General features: G+C 39.3%; 1 protein-coding gene across 1 annotated transcript in view; it reads right to left on the bottom strand.

Moving 5' to 3' along the window:
- Positions 1 to 3,339: 3,339 nt before the first annotated feature.
- The window catches only part of UXS1 (UDP-glucuronate decarboxylase 1), a 56,547-nt gene continuing 40,921 nt past the window's right edge, over positions 3,340 to 18,965 (bottom strand). The window contains exons 10-15 of the mRNA XM_086880329.1: positions 13,931 to 14,050; positions 10,405 to 10,448; positions 9,296 to 9,356; positions 7,824 to 7,881; positions 5,429 to 5,532; positions 3,340 to 4,179 (exon numbers count right to left, since the gene is read on the bottom strand). Of these exons, the coding sequence (XP_086736455.1) occupies positions 4,048 to 4,179; positions 5,429 to 5,532; positions 7,824 to 7,881; positions 9,296 to 9,356; positions 10,405 to 10,448; positions 13,931 to 14,050 (519 nt within the window). The 3' untranslated portion in view covers positions 3,340 to 4,047. The remainder of the gene's footprint in view (positions 4,180 to 5,428; positions 5,533 to 7,823; positions 7,882 to 9,295; positions 9,357 to 10,404; positions 10,449 to 13,930; positions 14,051 to 18,965) is intronic.

The raw sequence follows: 18,965 nt of genomic DNA, 5'->3' as shown, positions 1-18,965 counted from the left end.
AATTGTTATTTTAGCAAAGCCTCCCTGTTGATACAGAATTGCACTCAGGAGCCTCCTGCCACAACAGGAGCTCTGCTTTGCTTCAGAACTATTGCTGCTCTTCATGTTAGCTCTAAGGAGTCAAGAGCTGCAAAAACAGCATTCCCTTCTGCCATCTGAAATCCCAACAGAGGAGCTATGGATTTGTGGCAGCAACATTCCCAGAAACTTCAGGGAAGGGATGTATGGTAGTTAGGGCTAGCAGTGTTGAGCATACAGCTCCCCTTGCTGTTAATAACGCATCTTCTTCCTGTAGACCAGCCCCTGAGCAGCCCCTAACAACCCTCAGAGACTTCTGGCCTCAAATAGCACTAAACTCAGTACTAGCAGGGCTGGGGCCTGGTTTAATCCATCAAACTAATCAAAGCCTTGTTTTGCCCTTTGTAGCCTGTTCTCTAAGGCAATCATGCCTCTTCCAACTTTGAAATTCCATTCAAACCCTGACAAAAAGTGAAGCTTTTTTTCCCAATGTATTATGTTTCTAATAATTTATTGGAAAAAAAATAGATTAAGACACATTAATACCCAGATGGCAGTGAACTCACTGGCTACTAAACCCACCAGAATCTATACAGGTTAAGAGAAGCTGCAAACATCTTAGACACAGAAACTACCAGATCATTATTTCCCCATAGCAGAAAGTTAGGCATGAGGCTTCTCTAGACTACATATTCATGGAACTAGTTAAAATAAATGAGGCCTGCAAGCCCCTCTGCAGCTTGTCTGTAGACTAGCAACGTGGCTGACAATGCTCCTTAGCAGCAGATTAAGTAGAGAAACAAAGGAAAAGCACACCATGTTTGAAATAAAACATTAAAATCCCAGTGTGGCTCTCATGCTGTAGTAACCTCCAGCTGCAGGAGTGGTCCTCCTTGTGAGGATCAAAGGATGCACAGGTGCCTTGCACACCTTTCTTTCTGGAAAGCTGGTCTCACTCCGCAGCATCAAGCTGGCCAGTTCCCTCTGCTGCACTGTGTATTTCCTACTGAGAGTGAGGACTTGCACCCAGCACCAGCTGAGCTGCCCATTTGTACAGATCACTGTGAGTAAACAGGCACCTCAAGTTTGGCCATGCTAGTTTTACCTTGTCTGCCTGACCAGATGACAGCAGAAAATTCCAATTCTTAGAATTTTGTAGGGGAAAAAGAACATCCCGAGAGCATGTCTCAGCATTCACCCCCCAAATCCTCTATTAGCAAGCTTTCAGTGCTGTATTCCACTACCCTCCATCAAAAGTGGCTCTTCTGGGGAAGCAGCAGCTCTTTCTTTCCCGTGGTTCCCAGCACACTTGATGGCTCCTCCTGCTGAGATGTCTAACCCCAGACAGGAGTAGAGCACCAACATGTGAACCTCTATCCACTTTCTTGAAGACTCAGCTCAGACCAGATAACTTCAAAGAACCCTTCAGAGACCCTTTCAGTCTCAAGCATCAGCAGACTCAACATGATTCATGCTTTTCAAATCAGCCCCATGCTCAGTCACTGGCTTCAAAACCTAAGGGCAACAGCTGCCTCAGCTCCGGCTGCTGGAGAACACTATTGAAAAAGAATATGGGAGCTGAATCAGGAACCTCTGAAACAAAAACCAGGAACAGTATGAGGAAAGTAGCCAATCCAGAGTCTTGTAGTTCGGGCCCAGTGGGAGGCATCACACACACTCACAGATGGGTTGTACTGCTACCAGCCACTTGCCCTCTCCTCAATTTCCTCCTTTTACGAAGGAAGTCAGGCTGTGAAGTAACCTAAAGAGCTTTTACATACTTCTCTCTTGTGTCTAAAGGTTTGGACTTCCTGGGGGATTATTTTTTTTTGAACATACACATTTTGTGCTAGTCTGTAGTAGCATGCTTGTGCCTGAACAAATTCACGTACTTTCTACTAAGGTCATTGGGTTAAATAAAAAACTGCCCTGGGAGTAACAGCTGGTAGCCACAGCTCAAACTTACTCTCCATGGCTGTGCTGAATGTTGGACCAGGGTTGCACCCATGCCCCATCTCTTCATAGACATTGGCATTCAGTGGCACAACTTGCCCGGGGAGGGAAAACTAAGGAGAAGGAGCATCATCCTCCAAATATAATCTCCATCTTGAGTGTTTTAAGGGTTAAAACCACCATGCTGAGAGCTGATTAACAGTTCTCTCCAAAGAACTATTGAAGAAGTAGGCACTACTTTCACACATGTCCAGCTGTGGCTTTGAGTCCAGGGAGAGGCTGTGCTTTGTGAGTGTTTCAGTAATGACAGGTTACAGGCACATTTGGAGCACACCATGGTGTACTTTTCAGGCAATTTAGTACGGAATAAATGCCCAGATCAAGGACCTAGAAAAAGGCTTCATACAAAAAAAAGCAGATCTCAAGCTGCTCAGCTGTGAAAAGATGAAGGTAATGTATAATATCTAAATTCCACCTCTGAATCCAGACAGGAAAGTGCACCCTGGCTCCCCATCTCAGCTGTATGGCAGATTTCCAATGGGAGAACACGTGCACTTGTGCACAAGGAAAAACCCATTAGTCCTAAAAAGGTCCCTGCAGCCCCACTCCAGGCAGGGCACAGCAGTGAATGCAGCAACCCCACCAGACAGACTGGACAGGACTCCAAACCACACAAGCACCGTGGGGCTCTGGCAGACAGCTCAGACAGAGGAGCCTAAATGCCACACTGCTTTCAGAGTCTTCCCAGGGCTGGGCATAACATCACTGCTACTGGTAACTCCCAATTTACCACAAAGATACTCAAAAGCTAATAAAAATATCAAGCTTTAATGAGATAAAGTCAAGTCACTTTGCTTGATGAGGTTTAGGATTTTCAATTTTGAGTGGCACGAAGCCAAAATACCTTTTAAATACCTTTTTAAAACTAGAAGAATTATTAAAAATAAGGGGAATGTGTTTGGTTTTGGTCTTCTTTTTTTGGTTTTATTTTTCCAAGACGACAGGCATAGTTACCAAAGTTGAAAGCATTTACTGGAAATGTAGCAACTGCTTAAAATAGGAAACACTTCCTCGGTATTTCCTCAGGAAGGCTGAAGTTAGGCTCCATGGTTTAAAGAAATATTATACTCCTGCATCACTATCAACTACCTGAATTGGAATAAATCAGGATGGTTCTGTCTGTCCTATTTCAACAGACATCCTGCATCCCTTACTATACATCTGTTAAAAGACAAGCAATGCAAGACCAAAGTTATTAACTTTGAGTGGATTATTTACAGACTGTTACTTTATAATTAATACACAATAAATCCACAGATGTGCAAATCCAGAGAAAAGCCCACAGTGAAACCTTGAAACTAGTAAACAGAAGTTTCAGTATTTTATTAAAATAGCATATTCAACCACTGTAACCAATAATACATTAACTTTATTCCCAGAGTATGCACAACACAGTAGTGATTCAAAATATCCTTATCCATGGTAATCAATGAAAATATCTCAAATTCAAGTGTACAACTAAAACTAAACCTTTAAAAAATCTCTCCTTTAAAGAATACATAAAGCTCTCATACAGAATTCTTTTAAACTCTTCTATATGCAGATGTCAGTATCTTTCACCTGACAATACCACTAGTTTTTTTCTTATGCATAGTAGAACATCTCATATTTTATAGTACCCATTTTATAAATAAATTGGCATTTTCCATCCCGTTTGTGTTTATCATCAGCTTCACAAAGAAACCAGTAAATAAAACTGTCAAGGACAGTCACAACAAAATGATCTCACATCAAGATATAAAACTTGAAGATACTAAAAGATGCTTCTACTCTATTTTACATAAAAAGACAGATTTAAAAAGTGCAAGGCAAGATTTGCAGGGAAAGGGAATATTTATGTTATTTTTAGGCACATCCACTTCTTTAAAGCAAGCTTCAGAATGAAATTCCAGTTCGTTCTTCATGATACCTGTTTTAAAGTCTCTCTCAAAAAAAAAAAAAAAATGAAAAAAAAAATTAAAAAAAATTACATCTGTCAAATGTCAAGAAGGGAATTTCCTGTCCAACTAATAGTCTTCAGTTATGTCTTGTTCTTCCTTTTTTCATCCTTGCAGGTTTTGGTTTGGGAATATACTGATTGTTCGCCTGATACTCCAGTTCTTTACGGAAGTAATGAATTGCTTTATTCAAACCTTCTTCCAATGGGACCTGTTCCCAAAAGTGAGGAGAGAATTGTATCACTCTAGGTTCACATCAGCTTATTTCACAATAGTATCTTTTATAACACAGCTATCACAAGGGAAACAGGGAGTCTCACTCTTAGCCAATCTAAGTATTAACAGCACCACATGCTGGTTACATCTCCTCAGTGCTGATGCAGCTGAGCTTTCTAACCAGCACACATATTTTCTGACATAAGTTGAAAACCCCAGCAAATTTAAATCTCACACATGGTTATGATGGGCCTGTTTATTATCCAAACAGACATGCATAATTCTACTTTCAATTCCTAATGCATTGAAAGAGACCAACACAAAGCATTTAAGCCCCTTCTGTCTGTAAGGATTAAAGATCCTCTTTTGCAGCATGGTATGAAGTTGGCATCCAGTATCTCATTTGATATTCTTAAATCCGATACAAATAATTGTAATCCTACAAATTGCAGTGTTTAAATACAGGCATAAAATAAGGAGACAGGAACAACAGAGGAGCTGTTTTCACAGGAGCCATATGCTCTGACATGCTTGCTTGTCACCATCACCCATACAGGAAGATAAAACAGCACCACAGAAACCGCTTGCCTTGCTGTACCAATTCTATACTGCTACTTCAGAACAAGTTTTGTTATGGGCTATGCCAAACACAGAAGGCCAGAAATACTAAAGTTAAACCTTGTGTGGTGATGATTCTGTATTTGCAACAATTTGCTATTACCCTTGTGCTGTCAGACACAGTCTATCAATATCATGTGCCTCTGTGAATCCTTTCAGAAGGGTCTGGATCTTTTTCTATTATTAGGCTTACGTTTACTACCTAGGTTCACATGTTTTCTGGAATGATTTTTGTCTGCAAATTTAAAAAATGCTACAAACCATTGTGCTAGTTATAATGGGGAGCTGGCTAAGAAAGTCACACTTTTTCTGGGAATTAGGCAGATCTTACCTCTCCTAGCAAACTAATTCCTATCGCTAGTGACAGGAATGAGGATTGTAGCAACACCAGCAGATCCATTAGCTACAAGCTTGGTAACGTAAGTAACTGTACCATATACTTCAAATGATTCATCAGGCTTACAGAAAGGTAAACATCTCATAATATGCAAGTGAAAAAGTTAAAATGTTAAAACTTTTCTGAAGATGGCATTAGGAATATATTCCAGTTACCATGTGGCCCTCCCTTAGCCCCCTCTGCCTCCTGGTGTTTTACCACACAGCAATAGTAATCCATCTGTACCTACCACAGGTTCCCAGCCAAGCAGTAACTTGGCTTTTCTGATGTCAGGTTTTCGTTTCTGAGGGTCATCCTGTGCTTCTGAGAGAAACTGGATTTCACTCCCACTGCCTATTAAAAAAGACATTGTGATTTATCATCTGCAATTCACTATGCTTTGTATTTACACCTGTTCTACCAACTGGAGCAGCAGGTCTTTCTGCAGCTCCGTGCTTCATAATTCAACCACTGAAATACTTTGCACAGACACAGGTGCACTGTATGCAACAGCTGGGTGATGATCCACCTGTCCCACAGCAACATGGGCTCACAAAGCATTTCTCAAAGATTTCAGCATGGATTCACAAAAATTAAGTTATGCTCACAGACCAGTCTACTAACCTTGCCTGTTTCAGTAGCTGAGGGCAGAGCAGTGGGTATCACCTGCTTTGACTTCAGGGATGCTTTTGACACTGTCTCCCATAACAGCCTCACTGAGTGCTGGATGAGCAGTGAGAAGGACTGAAAACTGCATGGCCAGGCCCAGAGGGTGGTGATTAATTAGAGACTGGTAACTCGTGCTGTACCCCAAGGGTCAATGCTGGGTCAATGCTGGATCAATACTGAATAGCTGATACACCAGAGCACTGTGCTGCCATCCAGACCTCGAGAAAGGAGGCTGGATAAAGGGCTCACAGGAACCTCATAAAATTCAACAAGTTCAAAGTCCTGAATTTGGAGAAATACAGGCTGGGGCCAACCAGCTGGAATACAGCTTGGCAGGAAAGGACTGAGGGTCCTGGTGGGAACCAAGCTGAATACGAACCTGTCGCATGTGCTTGCCACAAAGAAGGCAAATGATATCTGGGCTGCAGAAGTGCTGCCAGCAGGACAAGGAAGATCAGCTTTGCAACTAATCAGCACTGATGAGATCCATATGGAGAACTGGGTCCAGTTATAGGCTCCACAGCACAAGAGAGACGGGGACATACAGAATGAGTCCAACAAAGGGACCGTGGTGATGATGAAGGGACCGGAGAGGCTGAAAGACCTGGGGCCCTTCAATGTGGAGAAGAAAAGGCTATGGGGAATTCAATCCCTGTGTACAAATACCAGATGGGGGGGGGGGTGGGGATTAAGAAGAGGAAGCCAGGCTCTTTCCAATGGTGCCCAGTGACAGGATCAGAGACAGTGGGCACAAACAAACACAGATGGCCCAAGAAGGATGTGGAGTCTCTACCCTTGGAGATACTGACCATCTGGACATGGTCCTGGGCTATTGCTGGTTCTGAGTTGCCCTGCCTGAGCTAAGGGGCTGGACCAAGTGACCTCTAGAGGTGCTTTCCAACCTCAACCATTCCATGATTGTTAGCACTCTGGCATCAAAAGGGCATCAGTTTCTCTTTGTCCATCATCTCCAGTCTGATTTAAATAATCAAGCACTAGCTTTTCCTCAGAACAACACATAGAAAGAGGCCAGTTCCTCCAACCAAATCTAGCAAATAGTTTACATGACACTTTAGAACTAAACTGCGCCCCTAAGTGTAATGGAACACATCAAGTTGTTTGTGAACAGACAAATAGAGGTGACAATCTATGGGTCTGGTGGGTTTGGTGCTGTGATTTTCTCCATTTCCTTCCTGAATTGTGGTTTCACAGAAGTTCTCCAGGGGGAATAGTCTTTTATTAGAAACAACACATGCATCAGCTTCTGTGTTATATGTCTGAACTCGTCTTTTTCAGATCTTCTGGAATGTACAGACTAAAAGCCCTTGGCTAATGGCAGCATGACGTTTCATCAGGGAGCCACACTAGAAGATCAAGCACAACCATTTGCTTCCATTCTTGAGGGCTCTGATTTGCTACAGGTGTCAGAGTAAAAATGAGGAGGAAGCCACAGTTTTTTCTTCCTAGATGCTGTCAACACTTTCAAGAATCACTGTTAGAAACAGTGAAAAGAACAGAGAAAGACTGTTGCCACAGCATGAGGTTTTTAATGGTAGTTGAAGGACCACAGCCTGCACAACTGTGAAGAACCACCTTCCTACAGTATTCCTATTGCAGCTAAGATATTATGCAGGACATTCTCATTCACATATTTTACATTTCATTTATGTATTGTCCTTGTGCCAAAACAAACCTAAAAAAATGTCTGGACATTATAAAAATTAATGGGTATAGATTGCACAGATACACAGAAAATATATTCATTCTACTCGTCATGCAGTAGTTTACAGATAATGGAGAGGATTTGGATTATCTTATTAATATTTAATAATATGATTAAATGCCTTTGATAAAATTATTAAGAAATCCAAAGACTAATTAAATTATCCAGATATTACACACAGTAATCAAGTAATAATTATCTAACTACAGTAAGTACTTCATAAGCTTTATAAAGAATTCCTAATCATACTCACCAACAAGTTTTTTAATTAACTGAGCAAACTCTAGGATAGTGTGCTCTTCTGGATTTCCCTACAAACAAAAGAAATGCTCACTTCAATAACAATTAAACACCTTACAACATGCAAGACATGAGATGGTTCCAGTAGGGGCATATTAAACTCTGAAAAAGCTAAACCTTAAACTTTATTCTACCTTGTTGAAAAAAATAAAAAAATAGACTTTGACAAGCTCCTTACTCATTAGGAAATTTGTTCTCCATTATATTCACGTTGGTAATTCAGTGTATGTAGAGAGGTGGTGTTCCCTGTCATCCCCCCCCAAAATGTCAGTCTGTAAAGAGCTGGCAATCACAGTAAAGGCCTACGACACTGAGCAGCCCACACAGCCACATCATTTGCAAATCTGGATTCAAGGACTGTGCCCAGCTGAGGACAGGTATCATGAAGAAATAAGCTGAGTTCTTGGTTCATCCAAAGTTAGGAACCCAGACTCATTCTCATTTAGCTGCAAAAAACTGCTTCTGAATCTACTACAACTTACCTATCAATTCATAAAGGCTACTTGCTTTGCTATACAGTATTCCTTTTATTTTTTCTTTTAACCATCTTGCACATAATTTCCTCATCAGCATTTCACAATCAAATGTGAACATTTTCTGCTAGCATTAGCTCACCTTCATCAGACTCAATTCCCTTCATCTCTAGCTTTCCTTATTTCAAAACTCTTTACCACATCTCATTTGACCTAAAGCTGAGCACTTAAGATACATACAGATTTAAATACTGAGTTTTCTGAAGACAAAGCATGTGATAGAGTTTAAACATATCAGCATTTGGATAAAAACACAGAAATTAACTCATGGCCACAGGAGAAAAGGAAAATCTAGTGAACAACTGCCCTGCAGAGTTGAGTATCTGATTTGGCAAAAGCTGGCATACACAAGAAATTACTTGGGATATGCGTCCTTTTTCTATTATTAACTACACTACTAAGAATAAGGTGACAACAAACAGGACAGAACAAAAATCTTACTAGACAAGTTAAGTTCCAAGCACTTTAAGCAATGCCACATTTTCCTCTAACCAGGATAGTATGAAATTACTTCTAATTATCTAGAGTTAAGTACTCCTTCAGTGCTTTTTTCCTACTGAAATCAGTCTTCATTTTCTTGGTGCACTTTGCACTTGTGACCCCCTCCAAATTTCTTCTAACCTTCATTTCTAATTACATACATCTTCTTGCTAAAACAAATTAAAAACTCCAGCAAATTTATCCTGTTCTTGGAACTGTAAGATCTCAATATCTAGGGGATTAGTCTTCTTATTTACAAAGAGAGTACACGGTGAATACGTTCTTCATAATAGAAATAGCTCTTCTTGTTCCATTTACTTTTTCTAGAAATCAGTATCAGTAACAAGGAGGAAAACAGAAGTGGTGTTGACCAGTGCACTGTAACTCAGGAGAGTGGAGCACTCATACTCACCAAGTTGACAGGACTGCTGACATTGCTGTTCATCAATGCCACCAACCCGTTCACAAGATCACTATAAAAGAGAGAAGAACAGACTGGGGCAATTTCCACTTCTCTATAAATAATATTCTTTATCAAAAAGAGAGCTGACTCCTAAGAGCTCCAGTAAAGCAGATTAGACAGCTGAGGAATGATGAAATGAAATCAGATTTATATGGGTGCCTGTTTCTGTGAGTGTTTGTATTAAAAAATGATTAATATTTCCTCTTCTCTCCAGTATCCAAACATACCTGGATATGTATATAAATTGTATCTCATATGATTTCCAATGCATTTTAAACAGAATAGAGCAAGTTGTAAAACAGAGGCACATAACACTACCAACCTGCTTTGCAGCCTGTTGTTTGAATTGTTTTCTCATTTTCAAAAATTCTTAGACTAAGTTTTTTAAAAATCAGTATTTTGGTGCTACTTTTCCCCAGCAATATAACCCAAAGTTATATTGGATTATTAGCTACAGATGCAGCACCTTGGCCCTAGACAAAGAAATCCAGATCCTTTTCATTATGACTTATTTGACCTTGTGGGGTTTCTTTAACATCTCTTACCACTGATACTACTTTCAGCAGAGGGAAAGAACATTTTCAAGTAAAGAATACTTAAAATAACCCAGAAGTCCAGCATGGGATTTTTTAGCTTTTATTTGTGCATAGTCTGCACACTAACCACAGTAGACCCAAGGACACAAGGTGGCAGCATTGCATTAAAATGCAAGGAGTGACAAACTGTTCAGCACTACAAATTTGTCTGCTACTTGCTGTCTCTGGAAGGGAAGAACATGTTAGTATCTCAAATAAAATTCTAAACCAAGGTTTTTCTCCTTGATATTTTTAAAAGCTTCTGTGTCTCCCTTCTGAAAGTAAAGCTATCTCCTAAGAGCTCCAGTAAGCAGATCAGGTAGGTTAGAAATGCTGAAATCAGATTTCAGTGGGTGCATGTTTTTTTGAGTGCTTGTATTTAAGAAATGATTAATAAAAGTAAAGCAAATGCACGTGCATACAAAGCTGACCAGGCTAACTGAACCATGAAATAAATTATCAGCCAGAACAAATAAGGCTTACCTGACATACTGGAAAGCTCTTGTCTGAGTTCCAGGTCCATAGACCTAAAATCATATGAAAAATAGGAAAGTTAATAAATACAGCAGTCCTCCCTAGCCCAATTATTTTTTCCTAAACATTCTAGAAAAATGTTTCAAGGAGAAACACTTGAGACACAAGCTCAATGTTACAGGAATGGAAAAAAATGTGCTTGCAGAGCCTTTGGCAAAGTATCAGTTCATTGAAGATCGTCTTCCTCTTGGATCTGTCTCCAGTAAACACATCCCTAGGCATTTTGTTAACCAGAACTCTGCATGAAGGAAACCTTCTCGGGGGTGTAGGACAGAGTGATGCTTTGTCCTCTCCTGGAACACTGAAAGAAGGTGCAGCCTGAACTCAGCCAGAAAAGAGTGCCAAACATTTAAAGCAAACTTTGGGCTACTAAGATGTGGTTATGATGAGCAGTTTTGATTTGCTCATTAACAACAGCCAGCTTCAAAGAGACCACTAAATGTTAGTGGTCTCTAAAAAAAATGTTGAGAAACAGCACCGTGTTTAAAGCAATCAGGACAAAAAAAAAAAAAATTAAAAAATCACGTGGCTCTAAATATTACTATCTAGGGAAATAGGAAGCAGAGGAATTTCTAGATGATACAACTCACAAAGTCACTTGTACAGATTTGTATCAAAACCTTAGAGGGGAAAAAAAAGAAGTCTCCTCAGGTTACATGCTGGTACTTTGGAGCAAATTGCTGAAGTTCAAACAGACATTAATGTATACTTGAAGTGTACAGAATGGTACTTGATACCACTATTTTTTTCACAGTTTAAGTAAATGCAGCACTAAAGTCTCTAGGACATGAATACTTATAGTCTGAAAGCTATCAGTAGGCACATTGAAGTGATGAATACATTTCAGTTTAACTGGGAACACATATTTTACCATCAATCTGCTGCAACAGAATGGCTTTTGGAAGGACAGAAAAGAAAGCATGCTTGTTTTCCTCGAGGACAGAAAGAGCAGTACAATGGTACATAGGCTATCTGTTACTTGGTAAGCCTTGTGCTCTCCAAGGCTGATTCAGAGCCCAAAAGTATTCACATTTCAGTACACATCAGGTAAGATCAGGGGTCTAAGAGCTTACCCAAAAACTGATTCAGAGAGGAATGCACCAGGGGCACAATGAGAGCCTGATGGACTCCCAAACAATGAGAGCCTGATGGACTCCCAAAGAAACAGGAAGCAGATTTCTGTATTTATATAGAGCTTCCTGCACTTAGCTTTACTTTTAGTATGTGGGATAAGTCTTACAGAACTAAGTATTTGTACATGATTTTTGCAAAGTCACCCATGTGGTTGTCTTTCCCACATAGAAGCAATGGCTGAAAAATACAATGAAGTGTCTATCTTTCAGTTTCTCCTAATAAATCTTTCCTTTATAATAACAAAACAACAATCATCATGTTTGCATAGGCCACAATTTCTACAACGCAGTGACACTGCTCTCTGAAGAGATTATCTACTCCATTTGAACAAGTACTCTGAACTGAGAGATCAAATACACAGAGTTTCTAAAGAGATCAACACACTTGGTATTCCTGTCAGCCAAATTCTATGATGATGTAAGAAAGGTTTTTTGGGGTTTTTTTTAGGTATCAGCCACTGCTTATTGCTGGTAATTAATTTTATTTGACCTGGTCAGCTAAAGAACTCTCTCCTTAGTTCTTTCTCAGACCCAGTAATTTTCAGTACAGAGAGTTATTTTCTAAAGAACAGTGATGTTGGGCATCACTGAGCATAAAACATTCTATTTTAACCCCTATTACAATTACATTCTTGCTAAAGTTTAGACAGCATGACATTTACAGAAATAAAATAAAAGCTTCCAGTGTCCCCTCCCACAGAAGAACATGGATTCCAGACTTCATTTATTGATGCTCTGAAATATTCCATGGACTGTATGTTTTAAAACAAGGTAAGTGCTTCATATTTCATAAGGCTTCACAAGAGTTCCAAGTTAGTGTTTTCACTCTGTTCTTATAAAAGACTACAGTACTACTGCCAATAAAACTTGAGAAGCTATGCATGAATTAAAAAAAAAATAAATTGACAGGCCAAATATAGCAATAGCTTGATATATGCACTGGGGATTAAACCCGAAAAATGGAAATGCCTTCTGATCCTCTATAAGCAGGTAAATTTTCTAAACAGCATTTAGAAGCTCAGACTTTATACCCAGGGATGCCATCTTGGAAACATCAACACTCATAAATCAGCACACGGCCACATTCATATTTTGATACAAGCAGGTCCTACAAGGATGCAAAGTACCAAAACAAGAAGCTCCACCTTCTTGTCTGCTTCTATTTGCTTAAATCCAATAAGTGAATTTGGGGAAACACCTGGGTAAGAAAATGAAACTCTTTCTGCAGGAATCAAATTTTTTTTTTTTTAATGTTTTGATAGGAAAATAGCACTGACCCACATGGTTGTGCTGTCTATGTAGTGCTGAAGGGATTCCTAACAAGGGTTAGGTAAACTGGGTTCACTGGTTTAGTCAGCTACCTAAGACTAAGCCCTGAGATCTGCACTCTTAATGCTGATTTATATGGCAGACTAAACGTCATATGCTCCAGTAAACACTGGCCACTATGTTACAGTCTGCATCACACAATAGCTACCATACACTAAGCACTAACAGTGGTTTCTACTGAAGCAGTAAATCTCTGGAGGAAAAAAGAAATCTAACTTTAGGAGAGGTGGAGAACACAGCATCACTGCAGGCTTGTTATTCTGAAGTAATCACAAGCCATGGAAATTTAGCAAAGGCTAGCAACACCTGAGTAGACAAGATTTATCGCTGATGACATTAAAAAATAGTAACAAACTACCTAAGCAACCAAGCATTGCTGATAGCAAGCAAGCAAGCAAATGCTGACCTCCAGAGAAGACCAATCTTTCAAGAATTATCAGTGTACTTAAGCAAGGTGATGTGCACTGCTTTGTAGAACATACGTAATTTGAACTCCTTCCATTTTCTTTTTTTGAAAAGAGCTCTAGATTTCACTCTGCCAGTAGGGTACATATCTACCACCACAGTTTTGCAGGGAGTAGCCATGCTTTGGCACTCTATTTGAAAGAGATTAAGGTTAGAGGAGACTTATCACAGGACACCAAGCTTTATCTTGCTTTGCATGACTTATTCCCTGGCCTAAACTCTTCAATGCTCTATCCACAGTTTCAGATTTTGCTCTGCAAGTACTACAGCTGTAGGAGTTACCTCAAAACTTTTTTTACAAAGAATGCTGAAGAGCTTCTGCAGATTGAAACTGGAAGCCTTGTTTCTTTCTGGGAAAGAAAGATCAACCCCATTAACACAACACCTTCATACCTGTCATTCCCTACACCTGAGCTTGGTATACTAGAACACTACCTTTTGGAGGAGGGGAACATCAGTATTTTCTAAAATCTGTCCTCATTCTCAACACATCAGGACACAATATAAAGATGAACAGTGCTTCATATCACCAGGAGGTTGTCACTTACTGTGAGTGGTTCTCCCTGGAGAGCTTGTAGGATAAAATTACTGACAACCCTTCCATCATTCATATGCATTCGAGGACCAAAGGTATTGAATATTCTGGCAACTCTCACTTCAACTCCTTCCTGTAGCAGAAGAAAAAAGAACTGTTACTTCCTTAATAAAAGTGTCTTTCTCCCTAGAAGTGTAAACTCTCCCCTGTCAAAAAGCTTTTCAAGAATCCCTCTTTCACTTTAACATGCATTATTTTCTAATAATGAAACACTTCAAATCTCTCCTCATCCCTTCTGAAAAATGTAGTGCATACAGCAAGGTAATTTATACTAGTTCTCAGTATTTGTAATGCAAATCTAAATCAGTGCTAGAACAGGTCATGATTTTAGTACATGTATTTTCTTCCAGGAAAAACTCAGAAGATTTTTCAGTAATACCTTTCCAATAACAAATTACTTCATCAGGGACTTAGTTACTTTATTTTTGCACATAAGTGAAGTCTCACGATCACCAGATATCCACGATCACCAAGGCAGCATTTCCACAGATTACAAAAGTCTATACTTTAGAAAAGCTGAACGTGTCAGAGAAGTATCTTTTACAAAGGCCAAAACGTGGTTTTGTAACCCCAGCCACAGTGTCTTCCAGTGCCCTTCTCATTAGGCTGTGTAAATGCATGCATTACAATCAAACTCTTCAATGGTGTAGTTTTTTTCCAAGAAACGTTTTTATCATTTCCAGAAGTCCCTTCTATGGAATATTTTGCAAATCTTCAAAGCAAAAGGCAACTAATAGGTGAGACTGGAACCTTTTGGGACAATGCATTTTAACAGTTAAGAGATTGTAGGCTGAAATAATCTCTCTCGATTTATTCTGACTGACACACCCATTTGAACAAGCTGCAATTTATGACAAAGCTTTCAAGAAGGATGTTTGGCCCTTATGAGCTTAAACAGGATACTGCTGAGCTCAGAGCAACAGGGTATACTTTAAGCAGATAGATGCGACCATCTGAGAATGACAGTCACAAGGCAGGGAAGAATGTGTCAACCTCAGTGCAGGCCTACGTATCCTCCTCCTCCTCCTCTGTATATTACCTGGTCTCCCACCTCCCAGAAAAAGACATCCTCGTAACAGTTACAGGAAAAAAATTGCCTGAAGCAAATTTTGTGTGCTCTGATTCAACTGAAGTCACAAGCACAATGTTCTGGAGTTGCAAACATTCCTTCCATGACCATTCCTTCAGAGGATACACAGAACAGCTTGTATTTTCCACATATTTTACTAAGGCTTAGACCAATGCTTGCTCCTGTCTTGGAAGAAGGTGTATTGTTGGTACATCTGTGGCTGAAAACTGCAGCTCACACACCTTCACCCAGGACAGTGGAAACACATTTTTCTTGAAAATAAATGTAGCTTCATGTACAAGAGACACTTGCAGAAAAACGTGACCTTCTCTCTTAGGTCTCCAAGTGATTCATAAACAAACAAATCCTCAGAGATGCTTTGTGAAAGTCGTAGAACTAGCTTTTCCCAGGTGAGAGACAGGCAAAAGGGACACTCAATACATCAGCTATTACTTGGTGTTGAGAAATCAGAAACACCAAGTAGTACAGGTAAAACCAAACACCTCCCAGTATGCAGAAAGTCAAACAACATTCAGTTCCATTTAGCTGCAAGTAGATTTCATTAGTCATGATCAAACCTTGTTTGCAACTGCAACAAAATGGTAAACTAACAGTAACAAGGGAGGTAACTATTGTGCTCCAGGAAAAGATACACAGTCTTTATCCAACAAGCTTGTATCCACAACAGAGCCAAAAAAATAACTTCGCAACATCCACTGGGTCTTTCCTGTTGAAAGAGACTCTGGAAAGAGCAGAAATCCCTTTCCATGCAAAATGGAACTAATGGAAAACTTCCATGTATCAGCTGGAAACAGACTCTTTATTTCTTGTTAGCTAAAACAGTACAGCAGCATAACATTTCAAATTTATACTTCCAGCAGCACATTACAGAACCATTTCCAAAGCCTTCACTGCATTTGGAAAGATGTACTTTTATAGAGCTGCTCCTTTGTTTTGCCCAGCACTTTATCTTAAGAAGGCCACTGACTTCTTCAGGAAGGGTTGTACTTCACGTGGGCTTTCCAGATACTGCCATTAACAGCAAGTGCAGAAAAAAAGGCACTTGGAAGCTAGTATTCAAGATAAAAATAACTCATTCAACAATGCTGATCAAGAAGCCTCTCTTGCACTACACAAGCTACAGCAGCATTGTTTTCCAGTATTGGTTGGAAACTAGCAAGGGATCTAGAAAAGAAAAACAACACATTCTCTATTAGGCAGTTACTCACAGTCACAATGAATCCATTATTTCTTCTTCCTTCTGTTTATTCACCTCATCCCACTGTAATGTTCTTTTAAAATGAGTAACCTTTTATTTATAGTATCCCATAGCACAGCTTTTCTATGCAGCCTACTGCTTTGAAAAATCTATTTTCTATGCAGCTAATTTTTCATTTCCCTCTTTAAAACTGTCAAAAACTATCATCTGTCTTCTCAAAAGAAACTCTTCCACAGACAAAAAGATTTTGGAGCCAGTAACTTAAAAATTGTCATAACTCTCCTTTTGCTATTTCATGAACATCTCGTTTCAAGTGATCCTTTTTATATGTTGAGTAACTCTACTCCTTTTTCTATTAATTGTCTGTGTCTTAGCTATGTCCTGTTACTCCGAATATTATCAGTAACACGCAGTAATGACTGACTACCTCTACCATATTCCCATTATCAAAGTCAATTACTTCCCCAGGTTTGCAGCAGTAAGTCATGTACAGTATTTTATTACATCCTAGAGAAAGGAAAAAACCCCTTTGGCTCATATTTATACTGGTAAATGCAAGAGAGCTTGAAATTTATCCCTAATGATGAGATAAAATGTGATCAGCTGCCTTCTGTCCTCACAGTTCAAGCCAATGCCTTCCCACAGCAGATTGATCAGAAAGTAAATTCCTTGAGCAATCAGAAAAAAAGAGCCTGAGAGCAAAATCATAAAATGCAGGATTGTGGACTAGCAAAACACTTCAGTTCACTCTATTATTTATCAGTATGAATTTCTTCAAAGAGGCAGTGCCTGTACAGATGAAAAGAAACAGGAAAGAAGCAGAAAAGATTGTTATGGCTTATGGAGATACCTCCTCTGAATAAGTACTCAAGACTATTCTATAGCTGTCAGTCAAAATGTATCAGTAATTATCCAATCTCCCCAGCAAAACAAAGCTGTCCTTGGTTTTCAGCATGAGTCTTTGCCAGTAATTTAGTTTCAGAGATCCCAGGTCCAGAAACTATCAAGGATGCTATAACTCCTTAATTTAAAAAGACATATTTTAATTTTATAAGCTTTTTAAGAACAAGTATCTCCTTGTGTTGACTGTCTTAGAAAATAGATCGATACAATTCAAATGCCAAGTCTTTTTAACCAAAACAATTTGAACATGGTATATTGTGGCTGTAATTCACAAGGATATCAGGCAAGCTTCTCCTATTAATTACCAGTGCTTTCTCCTTTGCCAAACGTGGATCTGTCTGAAGAGCAAGCATGAGTTAGACCTCCCTCCATAAAAAAATCAGGAAAGGAAAAGCTATAAATGTCTGCTCTCCAGCAGGCATTTTAACTGGAAATTCCATTTTAACTGGGATTTAAAAAAATCTGCTGGGGAGGTCTAGACAGTAGCAGGGGTATCAGTGTGACCGGATACAAATCTTTACCAATGTCTCAGCCAAAATTACTTGAATTGTTATATTCCTTGTCTGCATTCCTTGCTCTAATAGTCACTTTCTTACTGATTCATATTCTTTCCCATGTGTTTCATAGATCATTAACTCTCAAAATTGTTCCCAAACCTCTGAATTGCAATCACAGCAGAATTACTTCCACTGTGTACACTGGATCCATCTACGATGTGTTTAAGCTACAATACTCCACAATGAAGCTGGGTCCAAAGAATTTTATTTATACATGCTGTCAGTTGTATTAAAAAAATGCCATTAATACTCTGTTACTAATAGCTTTTTAGTATTATTTAGCAAGAACAGTGATGCTGAGATCTCAATTTCAGAAACACTAAAGCTCCTGAGCAAGCTAGGAAGGACAGCCTCAATTATCTGACTCTATACTTTGGGCATAATGCAGGTCCCTGAACACAATCTACAATTTTACAGCTGTAACTGTGCTTACAGTTCAACACCTCAGCTATTCTAAGGCAATTCCAAAACTAGAACTTAATGCAATAGCTGTATCACAACCAAACCCATTTCTTACCACCAAAGCTTTCAGAGTCACACAGCTGGTATGAAAAAATGGATGAAGAAAGTGGAAGGAGAAGAAAAATTTTCCTGTAACATTCCCTAGTGACCTGAAGTGTTGCTTCAGCTCTGGAGAATTTCCTTACAGGTCAGTGGTATAGGAAAAGAAAGAAATCTCGTTCACAAAACACCCTTAATATGCACAGCATTTAAAATGCTGAGTATCTTTATTTACAACACAGCTATGCAGATGATGCAAATCCCTGCCATGAGGGTAGTATCAGATTCTAGTCAGTATTTAAATTTAATCCAGAGCATTGGAGTAAACATTAATACCTAGACTTCCAGGTAGCTCCAGAATGCAAAATGCAATTTTTTAAAGATTGAACAGATAACCGAATAGCAAGTCCTAACAAAGCATAAAATTTACACTGAGATATGTGTGCTGAAACTCCCCTCCCACTGCTATTTCACGTGATAATGTCAAGAAATGCTTAATTCATAGGGCCAAAATAAATGAACAGAACAACACTGCCAGCAGAAAAGAATGCACTAAGAATGCCTTGGTCAGGACAGGCTACTGAGGAATTGTAATTAGCCAATTTTGACTAGATTCAAAACCCATTCAAGCAGGCTGTCGGAAGTACAATGCAGAAGTTTAGTTTTACTTCAGATTTTTTGGAAACACTATTAGGTATTTAAGGTACCTAGCAATGTGCATAATGATGGCGATCTTTGT

Source organism: Cyanistes caeruleus, chromosome 3, assembly GCF_971803275.1.
Source record: "Cyanistes caeruleus chromosome 3, bCyaCae1.hap1.1, whole genome shotgun sequence".
NCBI lineage: Eukaryota > Metazoa > Chordata > Aves > Passeriformes > Paridae > Cyanistes > Cyanistes caeruleus.
This window is presented reverse-complemented; position numbering and strand designations above follow the sequence as displayed.